The sequence below is a fragment of the Misgurnus anguillicaudatus genome, chromosome 2 (genome assembly GCF_027580225.2).
Source record: "Misgurnus anguillicaudatus chromosome 2, ASM2758022v2, whole genome shotgun sequence".
NCBI classification, from domain to species: Eukaryota; Metazoa; Chordata; class Actinopteri; order Cypriniformes; family Cobitidae; genus Misgurnus; species Misgurnus anguillicaudatus.
The window spans coordinates 25599630-25626261 of record NC_073338.2 but is presented as its reverse complement, the minus strand read 5'-3'; the positions used below and the strand labels follow the sequence as shown (position 1 = coordinate 25626261).

General features: G+C 37.3%; 1 protein-coding gene across 1 annotated transcript in view; it reads left to right on the top strand.

Annotated features, from left to right (window-relative positions):
* Positions 1-348: 348 nt before the first annotated feature.
* The window catches only part of cdh7a (cadherin 7a), a 73041-nt gene continuing 46757 nt past the window's right edge, over positions 349-26632 (top strand). The window contains exons 1-2 of the mRNA XM_055202106.2: positions 349-792; positions 6232-6680. Of these exons, the coding sequence (XP_055058081.2) occupies positions 6438-6680 (243 nt within the window). The 5' untranslated portion in view covers positions 349-792; positions 6232-6437. The remainder of the gene's footprint in view (positions 793-6231; positions 6681-26632) is intronic.

Sequence of the window (26632 nt, the reverse complement as noted above, 5' to 3'; positions counted from 1 at the left end):
AAGTACTAGTGTATCAATATAGTCAATAGGCTACTACAGAATGCTAGTAAAGTGTATAAGCCTACTTTAACAAAGTGTATTCAATATACAGTTTAGTATACAATAGTAGGCTAGTACATTATTAAACAGTATTTTTAAGGCAGACTTAAGCATTTGTGTATTTTTATGCCAATTAAGATATATCTAAACTAATCTAACATTAAGAATCATGTAGGCTTATAGTTTTTTTCCAATAAAAACAAGTTTCTGTCATTTGTTGGCTAACTATGTAGTCAAAGCCAGCAAATCCACGCGCTGAGTGACATCGGCACCTCCCCTCGACGCAGCGTGTCCCTGCTGATCGATGCTTGAGTGGCACGCTCACAGAGACTTGTTCGTTGTGTCAGGGTACAGTGGACACTTTCACGAGAGAAAAATAAGTTAGGCTTAACCCACCGCAGTCCCAGAGTTTGTCTGACTCGCTGTGGCTCCCGAGGCGTGCTTCACGGCTGGCCGACAGTGTCGCGCTCTCTTTGTGAACGAGTGTGTCCTCAGTGCACGGCGCTCTGGCTGAGGCTCGCTGCAGCTGTGTCTTCTCAATAGCGCTTATTGTAGCCGCTGTGTTGTAGACGCGCGCGGAGTCTGAGCGCGATCACGCTGAGCGGAGACGTCTGTACTTCAGGGATGCTTTCCGATGTGTTTCATTGACTTGTTGGTGAAGAAAGCGTCTGAACGGGCTACGACGTGAAGGAGTCCTTCTACATTTTCCAAACATTTCCAATTTATAAGCACGCAGAGGAGCGGAAAGAAAAGGTACGAGTGTAATTTATGCTGTGTTTGCTGAGGTACAATACCGTACGGACCGCTGGCGGTTAAATCATTTGCGGTGCATGTGTAGATAAAAAATTATATATTTTTTGCTATCGAAAAGTTAATTTGAGTTTTATGGCGTTGTTTGCAGCTATTTTATTTTTTTTATGGAAAGGACATGCAGATCTGTCAAATAGATGAATGCGAGAGGAATAACGAATCGTTCGTTTTCTCTGTACATTTTTCATCTTATGAAACGGAACCGTTATTTTCCTCTGCGTTATTTTAACGCAGGCTACACCAGAATTTATCTGCTATTTCTTAGTTTTTTTTTTTTTTTTTGAGTGAATGTGGTAACCATGACGAGTGATGCTGATATCATGTGCCACACTTTTCAAAGTTTCTCTCACTGCCTGTGATGTTATAATATGCAGCGCTTTTCCCTCAGGAGCATGAGATGCGATGTTCAGAAGTTGAGCTCTGACAGTCAGCATGTTAATCGAGTGCAATTTCTCAGTCCTGAGAGCAATAGCTGGTACCTTGCCAAAAAGTCTCGTTTGTGATGCAAATAATGTCGTCTGTACCGTAAAAACACTGTTTTGACGTGAAGACTTAAAAACAATCGTATCATAGAAAACGCTTGAATGCAATGTGTCAGGATTTGCACAAGATGTTGTATTTTTTGTTTTATTTGTACAATTCTGCGTGTTCTTATATCAAAACAAAATCAGTTACCTCAGGTACAGAGATGATTTGTCTTCACACCTCGGTATCAACTACAAACAAATCCGAGTCAGGACACGGACACCACTGCAATGCCAACAACAGTGATGCTCCTATCGACCTCAACTTTACTGTAATGTGAACTTGACGACCACTAGGTGGCGCATCAAGTGAACCGTGAGGCCAATTTGCTATTGTTTTCTGTCCAAATACATTGTGTGAGGGTCTAAAAATAACAGAAAGCTTAAATTCTCAACATTCTTTACAAATTATGTCACTTTATGGATGTTTAATCGGTATAATAATGACCTGGGTCCTGCTGATGAGTAGAGTGCTTTGTAGTATGTTTTTATAGTATGCACTGTGAATTTTATAGTATGCCTTGTGAATATAAACAAAGTGGTGTATAAACAGTGTTTATTCTCAATTCTTTTTAAAATTTGATTTTATGTTTGCAAAAACTTACATACCCAACATTTGCATGCATTATGACAAAATCATACAAGTACATACAATTGACAAAAAAATCCCCAAAACAATCAATAAATTAAAAAGTACAGTAATTTGCATTAAGATAGCATTAACATAGAAATTGTTAATTAAAATACATAAATTCTTCATTAGAAAGTTTCATATTCTGGAGCAACATTTAGCACGCTCAAAACCAATTACATCCATCCCAGATCCTTGCATAATCGAGTCATAGTTACCCCCAAGACACTTTATAGGGAAGGGCAGCCATAATAAGAAGACCATATGCTGCCAGTCCTCTCTGTACTGTGTTTGATGTCCAGATGCCAGGAGTCATGCTTGTTCTGTGTTTGAGCATACTGTCCCTGGTGAGCGGCACAATCGCTATCCCGCTGCAGGGAGGCTATGACTAGAGAGTGTGCTAAGATCGGTTTTGGAGCTCAATACCTGGCGGTGACTGTGCGCGCTCTCTTAGAGGGCGGTCTGTGTTGAAGTCTCAGCTTTTTTCGTCAGATGGCATGGGGGGGTAATGAGACTTCATCATCCTGTCCCAGACCATTTGGGCGATCTGTGCAGAACACAAAGTCCGGGGCCTCAGCCAAGCTCGACAGCGAGCAGATTCGGGCAGAGAAAAAATGTTAGCGGGGGGCTGGAGTGGGAAGAGAAACAAATATATAGTACACTCATGATAGTGTTGTCACGATACCAACATTTTGACTTTGATACTATACATGCGTATAGTGTCTTGATACTAATAATGAATTAATACCATTATTAGATTAATTAATATATATGGAACTATTAATAATAAACACCAAAACTCTCACTTAAACTGAGTGTTCCTGGACATTTCGTCTCCTTTATTTAAAAAAAAAAAGACATGTCACCACACAGGCCTATATTAATGAGCATCAGCAACAGTCTGGCCAACAAGTGTACTGATCTCTCATAAGGTCGATTGGGAATGTTAACTCTTTCACTAAATAAATACTAGGTAACACTTTACAATAAGGTTTAATGAATGAACTAACAATTAGGGCTGTCACAGTTATTAAATAAACATCTCATCGCGATTGTTTGACCTCATCGCTGATGATTTTAGATCACCGCAATGATTGCATATCTCTCTAAAAAACACAAGGGGGAGCTGCAGCACCTGTATAAACGAGATAGTATGGCGCTCCTTGACTGACATTGTAATGCAATACATTGCAAAGCCATTTAATACAGTGGAAAAACTGCATTTAAAGAAATGCATATTTACTGCCAGGTAAATCTTGCAAAATAATTTAAATAATCACAACAATGTGTAAAAAAATTTCATGAACTGACAAAAAAATCTATGAGAATTAAACGTCAAAGGCCTAAAACAGGCAATGAATCGTCATAATCTTCAAAATTTATTAGACAATTAACCGTCAGCCAAATTTCATAATCGTGACAGCCCTACTAACAATGATAATTGTTGAAATCTTTTTACATAATGTATTAATATTTATTATTCATTGTGCCCTTAACAAATGTTAACAAATATAACTTTATCTAATATACTAAGATGAATAAATGCTGTAGAAGTCTTGTTCATTATTAATTAAGTCATTATTTTTAAGCGTTACTAATTCAATATATTTTGCTGGTATGTCACATGTGAATTTGTCACAGAATAATTCACTTGTTTGGCTTATATGTAATGGCATGAGCATATCGTAGGCTAATTTTATCCATTACATTACCTACCTATCTCTATTTAAATTCTTTGAACAGGTCGGGATCTCTGTCGCAGACATGTTTTGCCAAGCTACTCATGTTGACTCTCTTGGTATGTGTAGATTCAAAGGGGACATATCATGAAAATCAGACTTTTTCTATGTTTACGTGCTATAATTGGGTCCCCGGTGCTTGTATCAACCTAGAAAATGTGAAAAAGATCAACCCAGCAACTTAGTTTTGGTAAACCATTCTCTTCAAGCATGGGAAAAAATGGGTCATTGAAATTTGTCTCCCCTTGTGATGTCAGAAGGGGATCTTATAATAATAATAATAATAATACCACCCCTTAATCTGTACTCTTCAACCACGGCACTGCCATTTAGTGCAGAGATCAGCTCATTTGCATTTAAAAAGACACACCCACATTTTTGCTCACACCTACAAAGTGTCAATTTTGACATGCTATAATAAATTATCTAAATGGTATTTAGAGCGTTATACGTATATGTATTCTAGGGACACCAAAGATTTATTTGACTTCTTAGAAAAGTCTGGTGAAATTTCCCCTTTAAACTTCGTTGCCCCTGTTGCGTTTTTCTGATTAAGCCTCACGTTTAATTTTGGTTCGAAAAAGTTTTAGCGTATTTGAAAAATGCCCTGTCATGAAAACATGCTTTAAGATATTGCTTCAGACGCACGGTATTGAAAACATCTCAGGGTTTGTTTCTTGTGTCCTTGTTTGCCACGTTTTAATGCAAGCCTGATAAACGATCCATTTCACCTTCCAGCTCTCTTTATTAGTCTGCGCTACGCTGTAAGCATTCCAGATTCGTAGTTCTTTTCTTCTGTAATAGTGTCATGTAGCACTTCAATGAAAAGCATCGGAGGTCGGAGATAATCAAGACGCGCGGAGGATTATGTAGCCGTAACTGTGTTTTTCTTCATGCGTGTTAGCCATTTACTTCGAATTCGTTGAATCCACTTATTCAAACGTATAGAGATCTAATCAGTAGCTAAGCACTTGTAATTCCCCTATAAAGTGAAGCTTATGATAAAGATTACAGGCTTTAGCTGAGACTTTTCCCTACTGAGGGGTCCTGGCACTGTGGTCTTCTGAAGAAAAAAGCTCAAGACGCTCTGTTCTTCTCCAGCAGCGCTGGTGCTTTTGAGCTTAGAGGGAAAACAAGTGAGGAATGTCTTCCCCGAGGGATGCTTTGTGTTTCACTCCTCTGTTCACCTCCAGAGCTCTGCTTTCAAATATGCAATTATTTAGCACAGCATCTGATACAGCATCTGTCATATATCTTCAATGTGACAGATGTGAAGAATATAATTTAACACCTAGTATTTAACATCTCTATTATGTACCAATATTAAGTTAAATATTGCTTTCGTGTACTTAATAGCAGCACTGTTTATATGCCATCTGCACATTCATCATCAAATAATCATGTTATTAACTTTGCGAATATGCAGCAATTATCACACATTTTTGCATTTTGAATCACACACTTCATGAATTTTAAACCAAAAATGACGTTCTGCTCTCTGCAAAGCTTGGGTCAGATTTCTTTTTTCTCGGACAACGACGGATTTCCGTAGAGATTTTAACATCCGCTTCAACTTCAAAATAAGCTGTTGGCCGCGAATCGTGCTGCCGTGAGTTTTGAACTGCTAGAAGGACAGATTTCTCCAGAGAGCATATGTGTGCTTTACCCAAATCCCTTTTGAACTATTTTTTTCCAAACTTGTAAGTGTTTGACTTTAAAAGGATGTTAGAAACACCTAAAAGGCTCTCTTGGACCGAGAAGCTCCGGGGACCCCTTAGGAGGAATTTGTGCCTGGAATTTTGTCACTTCGACTTAGAGCGCATACTTTTACATTTCAGTTCTTGCAATTTAGACCATGAGGATTGTGATATGGCTCAGTAGCTGGATCTCAGCTTTAAATGTAGAAGCCTAAAACCCTGAAGTAAATGCATTAGATTAGGAAGTAAGATAAAAGACTAAAACCCAAGCAGGCCTGGAGAAATAAAGCAAAACATGACATGCATTAGATAGTATCTGTACTAAATTGGTTATATATATAATGATAACACACACTATGCTGTATTTAACGCTCAATATGCTCAAGTCAGGTATGACAATTGAGCCAGCTTCCCCTGTGTGAGGACTTGGTATATATTTGCTTTATTTCTCCATATCTTTGTATAGGAGCTTTTCCTTTATCCATCTCTCTACCTCTCCGTCTTCCTTCAGCCGTCTCTCTGCCTGGAAGATTAATGTGCTCCACTTTCAGCAGGGCTGTCAAATACTCATCCAGAGGAAAGAACTGCATGTCCGTTTTGCTCACCTGTAGCCATATCCCAGCACCTGCCTTGCCATCATACTGTTTCCCAAATGTCAAAAGTCATGTTATCTTAATCTGAGGTTTAGCTGTGAAATGTGTGTATTATATAAAATGACATTAAATCAACCCTGCATCTCTCTCTCTTTCTCTCTATATTCAACCTTTCTCCGATGTCTGTTCTCCCCACAGGTTGGAGAGCAACGATCATTCATCCCTGAGGTCTTCGCTATCAATAACTGGTCAGATGGTCTGGTCTGTCCTGCTACCTGATCCAGTGCTGAGGGCGGTCTGCAGCTTTCCATGAGCTTGTTTTGAGCCTCAAGTTCTTTTGTGCACATTCACTACGGAGGAGTGTATTTTTTGTTTTCTTTTTTTTACTTTTGTACTTCATCCAAATGATGCAGAGAGGCTCTGCGGTGTGGAGTGGACTAACTTTAATGACTATGTTGTTGTTGGTCCATTGGGACGTGGGCTGCCGGGGGATGACACTGAACTCAATTCCTCTCCGCTCGGCTTCTCAGAGGCCCTTTGGAGCTGGTGTGGCCGAATCCCTTCGCAGACACAAAAGAAACTGGGTGTGGAATCAGTTCTTCGTCCTGGAGGAGTTTACGGGAGATGAACCGCTTTATGTGGGCAAGGTAAAGCTTGTTATTTCCCTTAATAGTGTCTAAAAGGATTAATAAAGTATTACCGTACCCCTGGTTTCACAGACACGGCTCAAGGATAGTCCTAGACCAAAACACATGTTTGAGCTGTCTCAAGTGAAAATAACTTGCAATGACAAATGTTAAAATATGCCAGTGTCATTGATTTTTCTTAGATGCACAAACTATACTCTAAAAACAAACGGTGCTAAATCATTACGTAAAAAGGCTTGTCATCATAGGTGAACCATTTTGAGTGCCATATCGCACCTGTGTAGAACCAAATTGTGCTATATAGAACCATATCTGGTGCTATAGTGGTGCTATATCCAGCCCAGTCTCACGAAATTTTGTTATATAGTCACGTAATTTTTTTATTCTTTTTTCGTGATATTATCACAAATTTTCGCGTTTTTTCGTGATACTATAACGAATTCCTGTTTTCGTGTGATTATCATGTATTGGTTACTCGCCTGTTTTGTCCTATTTTCTTACCATTGGCGCTTCGGTTTAGGGTTAGATTTACAAAAAATTACATCCCTACCCAAACCCAAAACAAACCCTAACGCCAGGCAACATATAAAAAAAAGAAAAAATAGTATAAAACAATAAAAAAAATGACATTATAATGCAAGAACCAAATCTAACCCTAAACCGAAGCTACAATGGTTTAAAAACAGGAAAAAGCAGTTGAGTAACTAATACCTGATAATCACACGAAAACAGGAATTCGTTATACGATCACTGTAAAACTTGAAAATTCGTGATAATATCACAAAAAAAAAAAAAAAATTACGTGACTATATTATGAAACCTCGTGAGACCCCCTGGAAGGTTCTTCATAGGTGCTTTATAGGTGCTATATAACACTAAAAATAGTTACTCTACTACTTCTACTTTTTTATGTAACATACTTGAAACAGTCACAATCAATCGTGAAGAAAAGTATACATAACTAAGTATTAAAACTAGTCTTAGATGTTTATGCAACCGACCACAGGTCTTAAAGGAACACGTCGACTTTTTGGCACTTTAGCTTATTCACCGTATCCCCCAGAGTCAGATAAGTCCATACATACCCTTTTTATCTTCGCGTGTCCCGTAACTCTGTCTGACGAACCCACCGCTAGCCTAGCTTAGCACAAAGCCTGGAAGTAAATGGCTCCAGCTAGCATACTGCTCCCAATAAGTGACAAAATAACATTTTCCTTTTTATATTTTGTAAAGTCACAGCGCGTACAAATAACAAGGTCATATGAGACACAGCCATCTTTTAACCATATACATACTGAAAACTATATTCTTAGAAGGCAAAGCACTGCTACTTGGGCGGACAACATATAAATAGGAAAATGTTGGCATTATTTTGTCACTTATTGGGAGCAGTATGCTAGCTGGAACCATTTACTTCCAGTCTTTGCGCTAAGCTAGCTTAGCTTTGGATGCCTCAGACAGAGTTCCGGGAAACACAGAGATGAAAAGGGTATGTATGGACTAATCTAACTCTGGTTGATACGGTGAATAAGCTCCCAAAACGTCAGCGTGTTCCTTTAATGTCATAAGCCTAGCTAACATGACAAAACTGAAGCTTGTTGATCTTTGATATTTGCAAAAACACAGCAACTCACAGCACGTGGCCATCTACTGTATGACAAGTTGTAAGTGCAATGACAAACCTCAAATTTTCGACATCAAACTGGGAGCCAAAAAATCCACATCAAATTGGTGCCTAACCACATCGCATCCCATTTCTTACTTTTCTCCAGTCTGTGCAAATAAGTGCAAAAACACCACATGTTTCTCTTTCATGTTGTGTGCAGACATGTTTTCAAGCAGAACTCTCGTGGTGCTACAGTATGTACATACATTTGTGGGCGAATCTATTTCAAGATCAAGCTTATGTCAGTGAAAATGATCCTGTAATTGCTGCATCTTCACCAATAAGAAAAAAAATACAAGAAAATTACTTTATGCACAAGACGACAAGCTTCAGTCTTGTAGTACTGTATGTGCTTGGCTTTACAATCGAACTGTGCTTGGTGTGAAAACCACATGTGCGGTGGTTGAGACCATTGAGGTAATTTCTCATGACATCTATATCTGCTGCAACTCCTCGACAACCTTGACTTTAAGAAGGTTTTGTACATGGCAGTCTGCTGCAACATGGTGTACCTGTCCTATGCTTAGTGCCACGCTACAGTGTTAAAATTCATCCAGTGACTGCCTGTTAACTGAGGTGACATGTTTATTTAGATAATTCAGTTTGGGTGCCCAGAAGCAAAAAGAGCTGTCCGGCTGTGCAGACTTATTCCACTGGAGTGTCTGGCAATGCCTTCTGCCTCATATTCCAAGAGCGCACATGATCACAGCTTCTGCTTAACGTGTGACACTTATTAAACATGACTACCTATTGTGCATGGACAAGGCATACAGTCTCTCTCAAGCCAGACTCTTGCTGAGGCCCGAAAAACTACTTAGCAGAAGTAGTTTTGTGACAGAAGGCAGAAAATTAAAATGTGAATTTACCGTTTCTATTTTTTAAAGGGGTCATTTAACAATCAAATTTTCATGGTCTTGGGGCTTGATGTACTACATTATGAAAACATTGTAACTTTCATAACTTTACATAGTGTATAAATACTTTTTCTCAATCTATACATTGATTGAGCAAAATAGAACATTTGGTTGTTGCATGGATCAACATTTTATATACAATTTAGGCATTAAAGGGGAGGTTTAATGCTATTTCATGCATTCTGGCTTATTAACACAGTTTAAGAGTTGTAGTCCTCATGCTTAACATAAGCAAAGTGTCAAAAAAGTAGTTGAGCTTGTAACAGAGTATTTCTGAGACAAACTCACGCCTCCTTTTTCCTACAAGTTTCGGAAAGTTTTTTTTTTGAAATGTGGGTATCCGTTACGACTGATTGACCCCATATTCCATTTATGGGCCTTTACCCCCAGAAAAGCACGCCTGCCCTGCACGTGAAGTGAGAGCGAGAACGCGCATTAGCATTGCTCCGTTGAGTAGAAGTCACCGGTATCATTGCACAGCACGCGACAACTTTGTTTTAGCAAGATAGTTTGACAAAAGAAGTGTGTTTTTGGATGTAAGGAGAAGAAAACCTTATTTAGCTTTCCTTGTCTTAAGACAACAGTGGATGAAGTTAGTTTTTCCCGGACAGCAATGTAATTGCGAATGAGTTGTTTCCTGGCTGCATTTCGGGGAGGTTTGCTTTACAAACAAAGGCTCAGTTTGACGCCGGATTTTTCACTTTTTTACAACTATTGGAGCGGTCAAAACTTTAAAAGACCCCGTTTAGGAGTCACAACCACAGGCGTAAGTAAATCAAAATCTCACGTGTTTTGTTTGCAATCGCGCATACGTGCATGTAATGTAAACAACACCAACAACATCACTTTGTACTGCATTTATAACATTTACACCTTTTAAAATGGGCAAATGCAGTTAAAACTGGATTATGTTGCTTTTTATTAAAATAGCAGATAAACAAGCAAGGATTAATTATCTGATAGAGACGTCCTGCTGTAATCGTTGCTGCTATTGTTCCTGTTCGTCCATTACTGACTAAGTATCCGATTCTGGATCAAATTTATAATATAAGGCTGGTTATTTAAAAAAAAGTTTGTTTTATTAAGTTTGATTTCTATCTATGTCGGCTGTAAATCCAAAAGTACTATCCGAAGCTGCGCGTACTCGCAACTCTTCAGCTCCGCCTACCGCACGCCTTCAAGTGTTCGACCTTTTAAGCCAAAAATAGGAAAGGCTGTTTTTTTTATAAATCTGACTAAACGAAAGACTCTTTGGTCATATGAATGATAAAATACTACTCTAGATATAAGCAAGATTAACATTAGATTGGCAAAAACGTCTTGTGTTATGTCAGCTTTAAATGAGACATTCAGAGAGGCAATAAGGAGAAAGTCAAAAGACAAGAAAGCTTCACACAGTATAGTATAAAATGAGTTGTCCAAACCTTTTTCTGCAACTGTACAGTGATTAATTACTATATTTCTCTCTTAAATTATTTTATTTTCAGTAAGATAATAAGAAAAAATACTTTTTTAGAACTTAAATAATTTAATTGATTTATTTCCACGTTGCCATATTTATGTTTTAAGCATGGACCTTATTATATTTTTTAGAATTAAGTTTAAAACAAGATTAAACAATTTGCTGACAGGGCAAAGCAGCAGAAAATAACCTGAGTGGGCTGAAAAATGAAAACATTAAATGGACACTCCACTTTTTAGAAAATATGCTAATTTTCAAGCTCCCCTAGAGTTAAACATTTGATTTTTACAGTTTTGGAATCCATTTAGCTGATCTCCGGGTCTGGCGCTACTTTTAGCATAGCTTAGCGCAATTCATTGAATCTGATTAGACCATTAGCATCACGCTAAAAATAACCAGAGTTTTGATATTTTTCCTATTTAAAACTTGACTCTTCTGTAATTACATCGTGTACTAAGAATGACGAAAAATTTAAAGTTTCGATTTGTAGGCCGATATGGCTAGGAACTGTACTCTCATTCTGGTGAAAAGTCCTTGATTATAACACCAGAATGAGAATACAGTTCCTAGTCATATCGACCTAGAAAATCATAACTTTTAATTTTCTATCGGTCTTAGTACATGCTGTAATTACAGAAGAGTCAAGTTTTAAATAGGAAAAATATTAAAACTCTTTGGTTATTTTTTAGCGCAATGCTAATAGTCTAATCAGATTCAATGGATTGTGCTAAGCTATGCTAAAAGTGCTAGCACCAGACCCGGAGATTGTCTGAATGGATTCCAAAATGGTGGGAATCGGGTGTTTAACTCTAGGGGAGCTGGAAAATGAGCATATTTTGTGTCCATTTAAGGGGGACATATCACGAAAAACTGACTTTTTCCGTGTTTAAGTGCTATAATTGGGTCCCCAGTGCTTTTATCAACCTAGAAAATGTGAAAAAGATCAACCCTAGTATCTTAGTTTTGGTAAACCATTCTCTGCAAGCATTTGAAAAAAATGATCTTTGAAATTGTTCCCTTTGTGATATCAGAAGGGGTTAATACTGCTCCTTAATATGCACTATCCTACCACAGCACTGCCAGTTGGTGCATAAATTAACTCATTTGCATTTTAAAGGACACCCAAAACGACTCATTCTGCTTACACTTGCAAAGTGGCAATTTTAACATGTTATAATAAATTATCTATGGGGTATTTTGAGCTAGAACTTTACATACGTTCTCTGGGGACACCAAAGATTTATTTGACATCTTAAACAGGTCTTGTGAAATGTCCCCTTTAAACTCTAACATTTAAGAGGATCCTTAAGATCACTAATACGTCTTACAGAAAATATACAGACAGAGTACTAAAACACCTGAATGTTTATCACTGTTTTTGAAATGATGTTTGATGTTGCACTACTAAATCACTTCATTATTGCACAATGAAGTGACAGATGATATCACTTGCTCATGCCTATTGCTATTCACGTTTTTTACTTTATAAGACAGGTTTATCTTTACTTGTAATAATGTGTCAATCAGTCTCCTTAATTGGCCGCATATAATGTACGCCTACTCTCTGCCTATATACATCAGACATGTTAACTTTGTGATTTTAATCCGTAGTAAACCCCATTTAAGACCATTTTTAGAGCTCCCTTTAATACTTGTCTACACAGATTTCAAGTGAGAGAATAAAGTTTGATGTGGTTTCAAGCTGGGCTTATGCTTTTAAGTGCTTTAGGTAGTCAGTTTTCTTTTTATTGATGCCTGATGCACATGGTTTATGAATATTTGACGCGTTGCTTGATCAAATCACTTTAGCATGTGGACGATCATGTGTTTAATAAATATTGCACATACTGTTTGATCAAACCACTTTGATATGATTTTACAGTCCTGCTTTGAACTAAATGAGTCTAAATGGCTTCTTGCACATAGAGAAAAAAGCCTTCACGCACAAAGGACAAAAAGCTACTGTTCTTTTATGTATTGGCTTCAGTTCACTAGCGACGTGATTGCTTTATACACTCAGACTTGTTAGTAGTTAGCTCAATGCTACACGCAAACGCAGCCAAACACTTTCTCCTTTTAAAGATAATGAGCCAGACACTCCAACATGCCACCTGTTATACTATCCTTGGCTTTTACAATACATTATCTCTCAGCCGCAACACCACACACACACACACACATCCCTCTACCGTCACACGCTCAAACCCTGACAGCCAGGTTGAACGTTATTAGATTTTGGCTCAACTCCAATTCACTCTGCTCCGAGGGATCCAGGCAAAAAAGAAATGACTGAACACAAATGTTTCCCCCGCATTGAATGATGGGCAGAGTAATGTACAGTTTGCCGTGAAGGGAATGGACTATCTCACTTGTATTCTGTATTATGGTCGTTGGTTTGCATTAACCGTCTTCTTTCAGTCATGGCTTTTATGTGGTCATCCATCATTTGATCACAAGTGGGTGGGAAATATGGTGTTATTCATCAGAATGGCTATGAGGTTAGCATAACACAGATATAAATGACAGGATCCTCACCAACAACTTTATTATCGGCAGATCTCATATAAATTTTCATATTCTCTTTCTCGTCGTGCCGCCTGCTTTATTAAACCAGATATTACTGGCTAAACAATACATTTATGAGTCGTGGATGACTAACACAAGTTTTTAAATGGCCTATGCTTATACCAATATTTTAAGAGCTTGAAGGCTGAGGGCCAATAAAATGCTTATAACTATTATTTATATATTTAAAAGCATATTTAATATGGTAATTTAATGGGACTAATTGTCATAAGAATGCATTGCTTGATCTAAATATATCAATACATTTAAACCACTTTAGTATTGACACATTAAACACTGTGCTCATGGATAAGAGCATAAGTAAATTACAGTAGTATAAAACCCTCCATTAACAGTAATGGGATATGTAGAAGTTGCTTTCGACATGAGCTGGACGCTCATTTACAATAGCCTAGAGACAGCTGTTAAATTCATACAGACAAAATGAGCTGTACATGCTACAATGTCAGAAATAAAAGAACAAAAGCTCTCACTAGTGGAACTGTTTCTAGTGATTTTGCAACTGTTTATGTCTATGTCTTGTCCAAAGAAGTAGATTTTAAGAAGTGGAGGTTATTTCTACAAAAAAGCTTGCATGCACATAGAGGGTTTTGCAGCAAAAGACAGTCAAATTTATCAAAGGGATTTTCTATAACTTAGCACAATTTATTGAATCTGATTAGACCATTAGCATCGCGCAAAAAATAACCAAAGAGTTTCAATATTTTTCCTATTTAAAACTTGACTCTTCTGTAGTTACATCGTGCATATCTGCCTAAAATCGCAACTTTTAATTTTCTGTAAGTCTTAGTACTGTACACAATGTAACTACAAAAGAGTCAAGTTTTAAATAGGAAAAATATTGAAACTCATTGGTTATTTTTAGCGCAATGCTAATGGTCTAATCAGATTCAATTGATTGTGCTAAGCTATGCTAAAAGTGCTAGCGCCAGACCCAGAGATCAGCTGATTGGATTCCAAAACTATAAAAATCAAATGTTTAAATCTAGCTGGAAAATAAGCATATTTTTTAAAAAAGTGGAATGTCTCTTTAAATATCAATGAAATTACTAAAGTGACATTTATGAAAATAAGGCACTTTAATAACTGACTAATAACCTTTTTATTGCCATTAAAGTGAAATAACTGAACCTAAATATAAGAGCCTAATAAAAGTGCTCATTTAAAAGAAAACATGCCAGATGCGTTTAGAGGGTTTTGCAACCTTTTTTTTTTCAAATGTAAACTTTATTGCTTTCTTCTTATGCCACAATAATGCAATGTTTTGAAGTAATCTTTTATAACACATACTTTTGTTTCATTGATTGACATAACGTAATTTATTCAATTTAAAATGTTAATTGACAACCCTAATATATTTATAATTAAATGACAGCAAGTAAGATGTACAAAACATTTTTGAATGCTAATGCTAAGACTCCAGAAAGATTGAAGAATGACTTCATAGCCTAATTTGAACCTAATATAAAAGTTTTTCTCATTCAGTCTCCTGCTGTCATAATTATATAAAGTACAACTGTTTAAATCTTTGTTTTTTAGTACATTTTTGCAAGAAACAAAGGCAACCTTCAATTTCCATCTCCAATCAACACTTCAAATAACATTTTCTACTCTTGGTTTTCACGCTGCATCGATTGTCACTCTTTTTTTATTACCGTGAGCAGGGAAAGGCCAGGGCAACACAAAGAGAAGCCTATTCTTAACCAAACATTCAGTGGAAATATAGCGCTCCAATCTACTCGTCCATTATTATCTGTGAAATTATACCAGAATGAATTTAATGAATATGTCTGTGCCATCTTGATATCGTACCATCAGCTACTGGGATTATTGCCCACGGTGACCTCTTTGCAGCCTGATGAATATGGATATGATAGGTCCAGCTTGAATAAAATGCTCAAATGAAGAGATGTCACAGAGAGCACCATGAATAATGCATATCCGTGTCTCTGGGGTGGGTTCAGTAATATCAACAATTATTAGAAATGACCCCGGTGTCTCCGCTGAAAGTACACATTCATTACAGCACTTCCAGGCTATTTCACGTCAGGATAAGCATAAACAAGTGTCCGGTGTTGTTAATAGTTCCGTTGCACTAAGTTACCTAGACTTTCATCCTGGCACATCATTCAAGATCTTGCCTCTGGTTTAGAAACACAGGAATACATTTCTGATTATATGTTACTATATCGGTACCTCTCAGCTGCTTGCTGTACCACCATTCTGGTCTTTGAGCTTCATAAGATGTGCTAGGCCTGTCAGCTGGAATCCCTCTGCTGGGTGTCGAGTGTCCGATCGTATTCACAGAGAAACCGCCTTTGAATCCAGCCCTAATTGGGTGGGATCCTTTGATGGTTAAACCAAGGGGCGTGGAGCGTTCCCAAGCTGACTTCCGTCGTAACCCATTTACATTTTCTTTTCCAACATTGCCAAAAAACAACTCGTACCTCACCTTCCTAATGTGCGCTTAATGAGAGACAGACCAGGGATGCCGGTGGAACTCCCTTAAGCGGGGGTGAGAGATCCACACTTTTCTCCCCTTTGGCCGCCGGGAGGCTTTCGTCATCCGGGCCAAGCCGATTAAACATGCTATCCACTGCGAACGCCCTCCCACCACATCAATGATTTGCGCAAGCGAATTAAACAAAATGAAACAGAAAGAGAAAGAGCTCTTTTCATGTTGTGGATCAACAAGCATTCCCCATATCCTCTTTGGAGTGATTTCTAACATATGCTGGGTAATTAAATGCAATGCGAGAGGAGATGCTTTTTCATCTGCTTCCAGCCCGCACTAGTCCATGCCACAGCCATTTGTCATCGGTGCAGATGAAAGTCATTGGGTTGGCAGTCACGGCCCGAGACCTTCTGCCAATCGGCACACACACACACACACACACATACACAGCGATCTACGTGCATTCATATTGTTTTACGTGCAAATGGAGGATGTGAAGAAGTGAATCATGTCTTTTCAGATAATTAAGACTGAGAGCATTGAGGGTGTCTAGTCACAGAGGTGCTTTTTAATACAATCTGGCAGTCTTTCACATAAGAAGAGTGATATGAGCCGACAACACCGAATCTAATGACGGGGAATAAAGATTCCTCTATGAGGAATCCTCAATGAAGGCGAGATGAACCTGCGAAAAGCAGCCCCACAACACAATAAAACACCATTTGCATTTATATAGCAGTCTGCAGGTGTTGATTCAGGTGAAATATTACAACATGGAAAAGGATTTCACACCATAAGAGAGTACTGAAAAGGCACAGGCGAATAGGTCCAATATGTAAAAAGCTATCAGGTACAAATAACTGCCTTTTCTCCCAAATTCAGCCATTTGCCTTTATTATAAGCTTGAATTTACTCTGCCTCTTGATTACTCGGGGTATAAGATGGGTTTAAAAGCAAATGGAAATGACAATCTGCTATATCACCTCAGCTCAAAATAAAAAAGACAATTTTCACCCTTCTTCTGCCATTTGCCGATGAGTCACAAACAAAAAGCATTGACATATAACCATTCCAGAATGCTAAGCTAGGTCTCTTTCACCTTTAAATGGCGAGTCAAGGGTATCTGTAAGGAAATTGTCGCTCTAATGAGACTTTGTGAGCCTATGCTTATGTGCTTACACAGCAAATAATGATTGCTGACAACTCTGTAACCAACCCGAGTTCACTCCTTTATGCTTTAAGCCTTTATGTTTTTCTTTCGAGGTTGCATATTTTTAAAAGTTTTGGTGTCTTGTTCATAGAATAAATGCAAAATGTTTAATAATTACCTAAATGAATTGTCCTAAATTAGACCTTGAATGTTCATGGGTTCGATTTCCAGGGAAACAAATTTATAAAATTCATAGCTTAAAGCACTGTACTAAGTTGCTTTAGACAATAGCATCTGTCAAATGCATACATGTAATTTTACTTAAATTATTACTTCAATATTATTATTATTATCTCAGTGGTTCTCATATTCTGTGTTCGTACCAAGCCCCCCCCCCCCCCCCCAGTGTAGGGTGCATTCCTTCGCAGCCCCTCAAACTCAATCAGGCAATCTCAAACTTAGAATTTGAACTAAACTAAATATATTAAATGATGCAATGTAGTGCTGTTGGTTAGTTTTCCTGTGGTTTAATTAGAAGTTATGATAAATTAATGTGTTTTATAAAATTTCAACTGGCACCATCTCGCACCCCACAAGGGAAACCACTGCCTTATAAACTTTCAATGCATCTTACAGATTAGGCTTAAACGTCTTAGTTTTACAATGTTGGTGCTAATGAAGCGCAAATGAAGTAATAGCAATAAGTAGTAGCCACATGGCAAACTCACCAATGATTCGAAAAGTTGCTGTCATTGCCGAGTCACTATGAGTAGTTGTGTTATGCTTTACTCTGATTCATTTCACCCTGTTCTTCAATCCTAAAACAGAATACTGCCATCTTCAAAGTGCAATGCTAATAATGTTACCTCTGCAAAAGTAGGTTGCCTTCTCCTTAAGGGAATGGTAGGAAGTTGGAAAATTCTTCGAACCACTATTTGATGTTAACACTTTTAGAATTATAATATAAATTCACTGTTAAAGAATACTATGGTGTATATTTTAAAAACTGACCACAGTTTTACTATAATTACATAATTGCAATTTTTTTTACTTAAAAATGCTTATCCTAAACGTTTTGGCAAGCACATTCTTTCCAAAGCGACTTCTGGTGCATTTAGGATTCTGTTCTGTTCGGTTGTCTAGGAAATGAACCTTGCCATTTCTTGTGCCATGCAGTAATAATTACCTACAATTATAATAAACACTGCAAATACCCATCATAATTAAATACTTGTGATAATTCAATTTATAACTTAATTGCAGAGGTGGAAAGTAATAAAATATTCTGCTCAAGTAACAATAACGTTACTTTAATGATATTTTACTTACGTAAAAGTAAAGTTACTGGTCTAAAAATCTACTCAAGTAAAAGTAAAAAGTAGGTCATTTTAACTTTACCCAAAGTAAAAGTTATCTTTTTTACAGCGGGGTGATTCTAGTTCAAAAAGGAAAAGGGAATATAAATCTCAAACTATTTCTTTTTTAAAATTGAAGGAACACCTTTACAGTGCAATAACAAAAATTAAATAAAATAAAAAGCTTTTTATAACTAAGGGTGCTTTCACACCTGCCTTGTTTAGTTCGGTTGAATCATACCAGAGTTCGATTGCTCACTTGGTGCAGTTCGTTTGGGCAGGTGAGAATGCAGCAATCGAACTTTGGTGCGCACCAAAAGCGGACCAAGCGGAACACGATCCGAGATCGAACTGACCTAACTGCAAAAGGACTGCGCATTTTGGACTAAACCAGCTGCCGTAGTCAGCTGCACAGTGCATTATTGGATGAGGAAGTGTTTGTTGACAGTTTCTATTTTATTCCAATGACGGATCGTGGACATACCTTGAGTTGCGAGGAGGTGTGGGCGGAGCCTCAGAAATTTTGTGTCTTCGCCGTTTGTAGTGCATTAAAACGTTGTTTTCAAGCTGCATTCCTGATTTGTTTTGAAAATGAATGATTTGTCTAGAGTGCTGTATACAGACTATGTATACCAACCACAGAGACATAATTACAGCGCGCAGCCGTCAGTCCATGTTATCTGCTGTATTTTCCTTCTTTTTGTTTACTTCAGGGGTTCCATTGGAATTTCGCGCACGTTGATTCTGACCAATCGAGAAGCAGTTTAGGAAATACGTTTAAATACATGTGGTCAGTGAGTGATGTGGATCTTATCACATGATAGAATTTTGGTACGTTTCAACTGGTGCGGAGAGCAATCAGTGTGGTGTGAAAAGGAAACAAAACTGCTAAAAAAGTTACAATGTATAACTTTTTGCTGTTTGTCTGGACCAAATGAACCAAACTACAGATGTAAAAACACCCTAAGAAACATTTATAGAATTGTTTTGTGAAAAATATGAGGTCAGCAGCTAGTAAATACAATAACTATAGTTAGGTTGTAATTTATTTACTGCTAATAACATATACATTCAAAATTAGCATATTGAGCATAATATGATGGCTATATACTTTACATGTTTATCATCTTCTATGTAGTTTTCCTGACCTGGGTACCTGACGTCTAAGACCTTCTTTCTCTCTTTCTCTCTCTGTGCAATGTCTAATGACCTGCGCATTCTCAAGGACGTTCTTAAGTTGTTTGATTTCACGCGAAGCTGCTAGACCTCGGAAGATATTGCGCATGGTGTCAAAAAGGATTGACGCATCGTTAAATATGGCCAGGGGTTTCTTTCATAAGAATTAAATTGAGGGTCTGCATCAGCTGGCACCTGTCTCGTCAGTCTCCATGGTTTGTGAGTTTAGCGCGTTCCCCCACCCGTCAATCAATCAGTATATGTGGCGTGCCTTTTTCACCCTGCTTTATTTTTAATATATTTTTTACTCAGTAATGAATATGATTTAAAATGTAGTCAAGTACAATACTTTAAACAAAACATACTTAAGTATAAGTAAAATTACAGATTTTAAAAACTAAGGACACAAAAAATTACTCAGAGGACGTGAGTAAATGTAATTTGTTAATTTCCACCTCTGCTTAATTGCATCAAATACAATTAAACAGAATTTAAGCAAAGGCCAAAATTAAATTCATAAAACCCAGGATTTAAACTTCTAATGGTGGTATAGATGACACATTATCAGTAAATAAAAAATTCTCTATAATGACAATGATTGCATTTTATATACTGTATAAAGAGTCATCATAAAACACATCCTCAAACACTACACATCTAAGGGTTATAATTGTGACATCATGAAAATAGTCTATGTATAAACCTGTTAGGAAGGAACATTTAAATAAAGCCCAAAGATTCACTTTTTTACATAGATAGGAACATAAATTACTACTTTAAAACGGTTATGAATGCTGACTATTTTGCACGGCATAGGCCTTTATTTACAAAACTAATTGTGAAATCACGGCAATACAGGAATGGACTTCCACAGGACTCTCTACAATTTGTTTGCATGATGCGGCTCATTTCGCAGTGCTTAATTTATAGACAAGATGCATGTTTCTTGCTTTGATGGAGTAGATGTAGTTAATTAAAAGAGGCACCATCTGTAATGTAGCTACAGTAGCTGTGCAATTTTAGTCACACTTTCCAAATCGCTATTAGGAAATTACAGTAAATCAGAGTGAATGCCTCGCCGATCACTTAGGAAACGACACCCATATCAATTGTGTTATTTATGATGAAGTTTTAGTTTGAAAGTCACTCATTAGGCGGGATTGTGATGAAAGTAATTGATTGGCGCTGGCAGACGAGACACTTCCACATTCGCCACATTCATAATCATTCTGTTTGGATGGAGCGAGAGTAAGAGGGAGATAGCGTCATATTAAGGGCATCCCTGCAGGATATAAGAAGGAGACAGATGAACATAAATTAGCTGTGTGTAAAACAGGCAGCGTTCGTAATCTCACAACGTAATTGGGCTCGCTGGTTTGCCAGAGACAGATGACATGAATGTAATGACAGTCTTCATTTATCTTCTTTATTGCGGTGGAATGCATTGGCAGTGAGAGAGTAGTCCTGGTCCAGAGGAAGGAAATGTTTTGTGGCGGTAGTCAGCGTCAACAACAAGCCACATCGCAGATAAAGAATCTGACAATTCGCATAGCGTGACTCAGCTGAACAGATCATTAGGGCCTTGAGCTCGCTGCCAGCCTTAACTAAAGGTGAGTACTCACCCCTAGACTTCACTTATCTAAATGGCTTCCTCTTCTAGTTCCCCGACTTTCTTCTTCCCTCCCACACTTCAGCTTCTGTTCCTCCTTCGTCTCGCTCTTGTTTTTAGCCTCTTGTTCTTGTTCTCAGCAGCCTATTGCCTTGCATCTTTTAGTCTCTACTTTTCTCCACTTCTTAGTTGTTTTTTATAGCTTTCTTTATACTTAAAATGTGTTAAAAGGCGTTAAAGTATACCAGAGTATTTCAAACATTTTTGCTTATTCACACACTATCACACACCATGTCACACATACACTATATCACACACACTCACACAAAGAACTGCACTAAAAACTGTCTAAGTTTTGTTATTGCAGTACCATATGGACTTTACAAAATCCTACACTTCTACCCCCCACCGCTACTTATGTAAAAAATGACTGTACTGCCTACAAAAAACTTAGAAAAGTGCTCACCTCACACTGTCAGAAAAAATGTCAAAAAATGTTCTCTAACTGTCACAGTGGCGGTACCCTTTCAGAAAGTACACATTTGCACCTTAAGAGTTCATATTAGTACCTAAGACGTACATACAGTATTAGGTAAATATTCTCATAGGTAAATATTGGTGCCAGAGGTATACATATCTGACCTAAATGGCACATATTAGGACATTTTTAAAGGGTTGGAACCATTTGTTAATAATTTTTTAATTATGAAGTTTATGTAACTAAGTTTGGGAGGAACATAATCATGAAATCCAACCAATAAGCGCAAAGAGATATCTACAGTATAAATAGTCATCCCTCATCTCTGTCCCTTGACAGTTTTTGCAGCATCCCTCCACCCCATCAGCTCACTCTCAGGTAGTTTATCTATCACATTTTAAGAGAAGGGAGTACTCTGGATTCGGGATAAATTTCGAGCTCAGAGCCCTCCCCTCGGACATGCTTTATCTCATTCCCTATCGAAACTGACAGTATACAGTAGTGACCTAAACAAGTTCAAGTGTAAGTCCAAAACTTTTTCCTATAGTTACCGTACCTACTAGTGTATTGCTGAATAAACAGATTTATTAATGGCATGTCTGAATATCTAGTTTAAGCTTATTCATTTTGAATGAACAAAATTCAATTGAAACTCTGCCAAGGAATTTCAAATTGTTAGATTGAAATGTGGCTGAGATTTAAACTTTACAAATGATCATAATAAGTTTACCATCATAACAACTTTAAAAATTTAGATTACTAATATATGAAGAGTTTGGTTCCAAAACCAGATAATTTTTGTCAAACATGTTTATTATTATGTTATTATGTTTTATTCTGTTTTATTGTGCCACTTAGCTGTATTTTTTAGTTATGAAAGCTTAAATCAAAACAAACCCTGCAGTTTGATTGATATTAATTGGAATGCACAATCAAATTAATCTCGTTTTGAAATCAAACTCTTTATATTAGTGATTAAACGATGTATCGGGCGCCGATATGTATCAGCTTATTTTTGATGAATTTGAAACCATCGGCATATTGGCAATAGCATGAAAAAAGGACGATTGTTGTTTATTAATTAACTGCGTAAGGCAATAATTTGCATGTCTGTTGCATAATCCAGCATTTTTAAAAATAATTATCAAAATAATCCAATACTTCCTAAAACAAAATAAAATCTGTACAAATTATAGATTGTCAGACGTGCAATGGAAAAAAATATTAAAGCACATAGTTAATCGCGTGAGAGATTACTCATTCATGTGATCCATGCGTCAGAGTAAGAGTATTTCAAGAAAATGTCTGAAGGGGGTCGCACACCGGCCGTGCAGCTCAGTGCCGCGCAGCGCCGCGCCATTCTAAAAAAACTCGAACACATTGCTTTCAATAGAGGGGTTGCAAGTTTACAAACATTGCAGGGTGCGCGCGCATCCAGGAGGCAGAAAGCCCGATTGGTGAGCTGATTCGCTACTGCAACAACCTTAATTATTGAAGCCTTCTTTATTGTTTGTATATAAATAAGACTTGATTTTAGTTGGATCTGTTTTTCTGTCTTTATTTTTGCAGTGTTACTGTGATACATGTATGAATTATAATGTTATAATTATAATGCTAGTAACGTAATAGTCGCATCTACTGGTATGTTAACATCAGGCACCCAGCACTGACTCTGTTGGTACTATTTTCCACGCAACAATTCCTTGGCATTTTGACTTACAGACACCGCTACTAGCATACAACACAATGCACGTCTCTTCGTTCTGCCTCTCGGTTGCGCGCGCAACCAGTTAGTGACGTCGCCGTGCAACCCGTCTATGAGTATATGCACACCCAGCTACGACTCAGGAAGTTGCTCGAATCCCTGTCGCGCCACAGAGCGCCACTCACATAGTTCAACATTAAATAACATCATATTTGTCCCAAATTATTAACGATTAACATTGGCTGCTAATGTATATTTTGCATTTTGAAGTAGATGCTATCTGGCGAAGCTTGCGCTATTTAATGTGCACTTCCGGTTTATGATACCTCAGAGTTCTCCTAGACGCGACTTGACGCGGCGCGATGCTGAGCTGCGCGGCCGGTGTGTGACCCCCTTGAGGGCTGAGCTTTTTTCAAAATCTCGGAAAAATTCGCCAACGTTTTATCTTACTTTGTGCTTCCCTTATTATGTTGGTCAGTTGAATGTTAAATAGAAACAATACATGTTCAATAAAAAATATTTTGATGCAGAAATAAACTAGCTAATAGGCCAACTGTATAGTATTGTATACAAGTGTTTAATATCGGTATTGGGCGATAGTTGTCTGTTTTTTGGTATCTCCCCCCCAAAAAAATCATATTGGTGCATCCCTACTTCATATACTTCATATTTCAATCATTTTAGATGAGTCCACTCAAAGCAGTAGAGCTGAGAACACAAGAAATGACCCACAGTCATTTTCACACTAAATTATGGTAAAAAAATAAACATTTGAAATTAGAAATAGAGGCTGTGGATGCATACCAAAGCACAGACACACAATAATCATTGTAGCTGGCCTTGGATATCTGCCAACACTTATCTCCAAGCACATTTACTTTGATTAATTAGGTACAAATGACATTAGCACGCTCAGTTCCTGCACAGAAACCATTGTAAATTTTGATTAAGTGACATCATATGTGGAACAATGGTGTTTTATTGGTGGGTAAACTGCAAACTAAACAAGATGTGGCAAATGCTGCTTCGATAGGACCAGAAGTAAATACTGTAGGTAGTACACAAATAACACAGACAGTTTAGGTCAATATATGTTACAGTTGCAGTATCTTAAAGATACTTTCCCCTTTACACAGACACACATATATTGTGACTTACTGTACATTTATGCATTTGGCATACATTTTTATGTGACATATGGTGAATTCAAGCTTTGTGTTTTTTCAGCATGCGTGTTCCCTACTGTATCTAATAAAGTGTATATTTTAGAAACTGCAAGCAATCGCTGGTAGTTTTCTAATTTTACTGTAGACACTTTGTTTCAGAAGTGAAAATGGCATGGTGTGGTGAATTATTAAATATATAAATATTTTTATGTTATGTTATCTCAATTAACATAAGGGTCACAAAACGGCATGCAGGGAAATGCTGTTTAAAATCGCTTTAGATATCATTCTGCATAACGCGGCATGTCTACTACCCAAAAAAATAGTAGAAACATGGTATAGTAAATTTTCCTATGACAGTAATACAGCTTAGCTGTTAAAGAACAGCATTCCAGAATTGGCAGTAATTCTGGGTGTGCCTGTTAAAATCATCACCAATCATCAGTAAATGAAGCAAACAAGTTGTCATTTCATTCTTCAAGGATCTGACATGAAAGTATTGTTCCACAATAAAAGTATCTTGCGGAACAATGGAATTAGGGCGGACCAAAGTTTTGACATTTTTTTCGAATAAAGGAAGACAAACAAAAATAAAATTTTTGTGGTTTATGATACTCCCAAGAGCAAAAATAAAGTCTCTAAGCTACAACACAAGAAATAATAAAGCAAATAAAACCGTTCAATGCTGGCAACAAAAATACCAAGTCAGATACCATGAAATAGCAACAGCAAGGCTCATAATGAGGATTTCTGCACTGTGAATAAAGCTGGCCCTTGTATCTAATATCTAATGTAATTTGGTGTAATAAAATGTGGTTATATTTTTAATGCTGATGTGCGTTGTTGGCACTATTCAGCCTCAATTGTAAAAATAAACATTAAAAGAGATTATTTTCCACAACAACGCATGTATAATTGTTAGGCTTTATATAACACAGTGGTGCATTTGTCTTATTATACCAAACAGAAACTCCTTAACCTCATATTGTGTCTATATAGCCTAAACTATTGGCCATCTTAAAGGTAAGAGGTACACTTTATACACCAATAAAAAAGATGCAACCATCTTGGTTTCACCGCTGCCGTGTGCACCGTAGATCAATCTGCCTGTCACAGCAAAACGAAAGCGCACACTCGGCCTGTAAGAATGATATGGGCAAGTTAATTTGGTGTGGGGAAGGTTTCTCTATAAACTGTTACATTTACTGCAGACATCGCAATTGCGTGTTAAAATACAGAATGACAACATGTGCTCGGTGTTACTAACAGCATTGCATTTAACCCAGAGAGTCCATTAGGATTTTCATTACAGGATTGGTACATTTGAAGAAGTAGTGCAGACTTTTTGCTTAACTTGACATTTTTTTAAAGGTATAAACATCATGTGTTTAGTGACGGTGCATCTGGTTTCAAACTGATCAAGTTATATGATTTCACTAGTTACGTAGAAATGTTGGAAATTATGGTTTATTGCTGAATACTTTTCACGAGTCTCTTTTTTAATTCTATAACATTTAAGATGCTATTTAAAAACCACAATCAAGTGCGACAAATCTATAAAAAATACATACACAAACATAGTATACTTAAATATGAATTAATTGTATATTAAAGTCGCCATGAAATGTAGCAATTGCCTTTTTCCACGTGGTGACATATAACCGAATGAAACCGGCTTCTGAAATGAAATTAAGGCAGGGCGTGATTTAAATTTGTCCTGAGGTCTGATTGGATCGTTTGAAGTTGGGTCGTGTTGCTAATTGCAGCAATCTTTTCCCGAAACCCTGCCCACCTGCCATACCATATGACTGGAAGTAAAGAGAGATCGTTTTTAGGAGGGGAGGTGATTTGCGTTTTTTATTAAAGATTATGAGGGCACATGCATGCAATTTTTTTTTAAATAATGAAGCTCACAGATAAGTCATTTGTAAAAAAATACCACAATAATCCAAAACAAATTACAGTTTTTCATTTTATTTTCATAGCTATTAAAAGTTACCAAGGGGACTATTTTCTGGTGCTGTGTAATATCATTGTGCCTGCTGACCTAGAAACTTTTAATTTTCCTTTAGTCTTAGTACTCGATGTAACTACAGAAGAGTCAAGTTTTAAATAGGAAAAATATTGAAACTCTGGTCATTTTTGAGTGTGATGCTAATGATCTAATCAGATTCAATGAATTGTGCTAAGCTATGCTAAAAGTGGTACCATCAGACCCGGAGATCAGCTG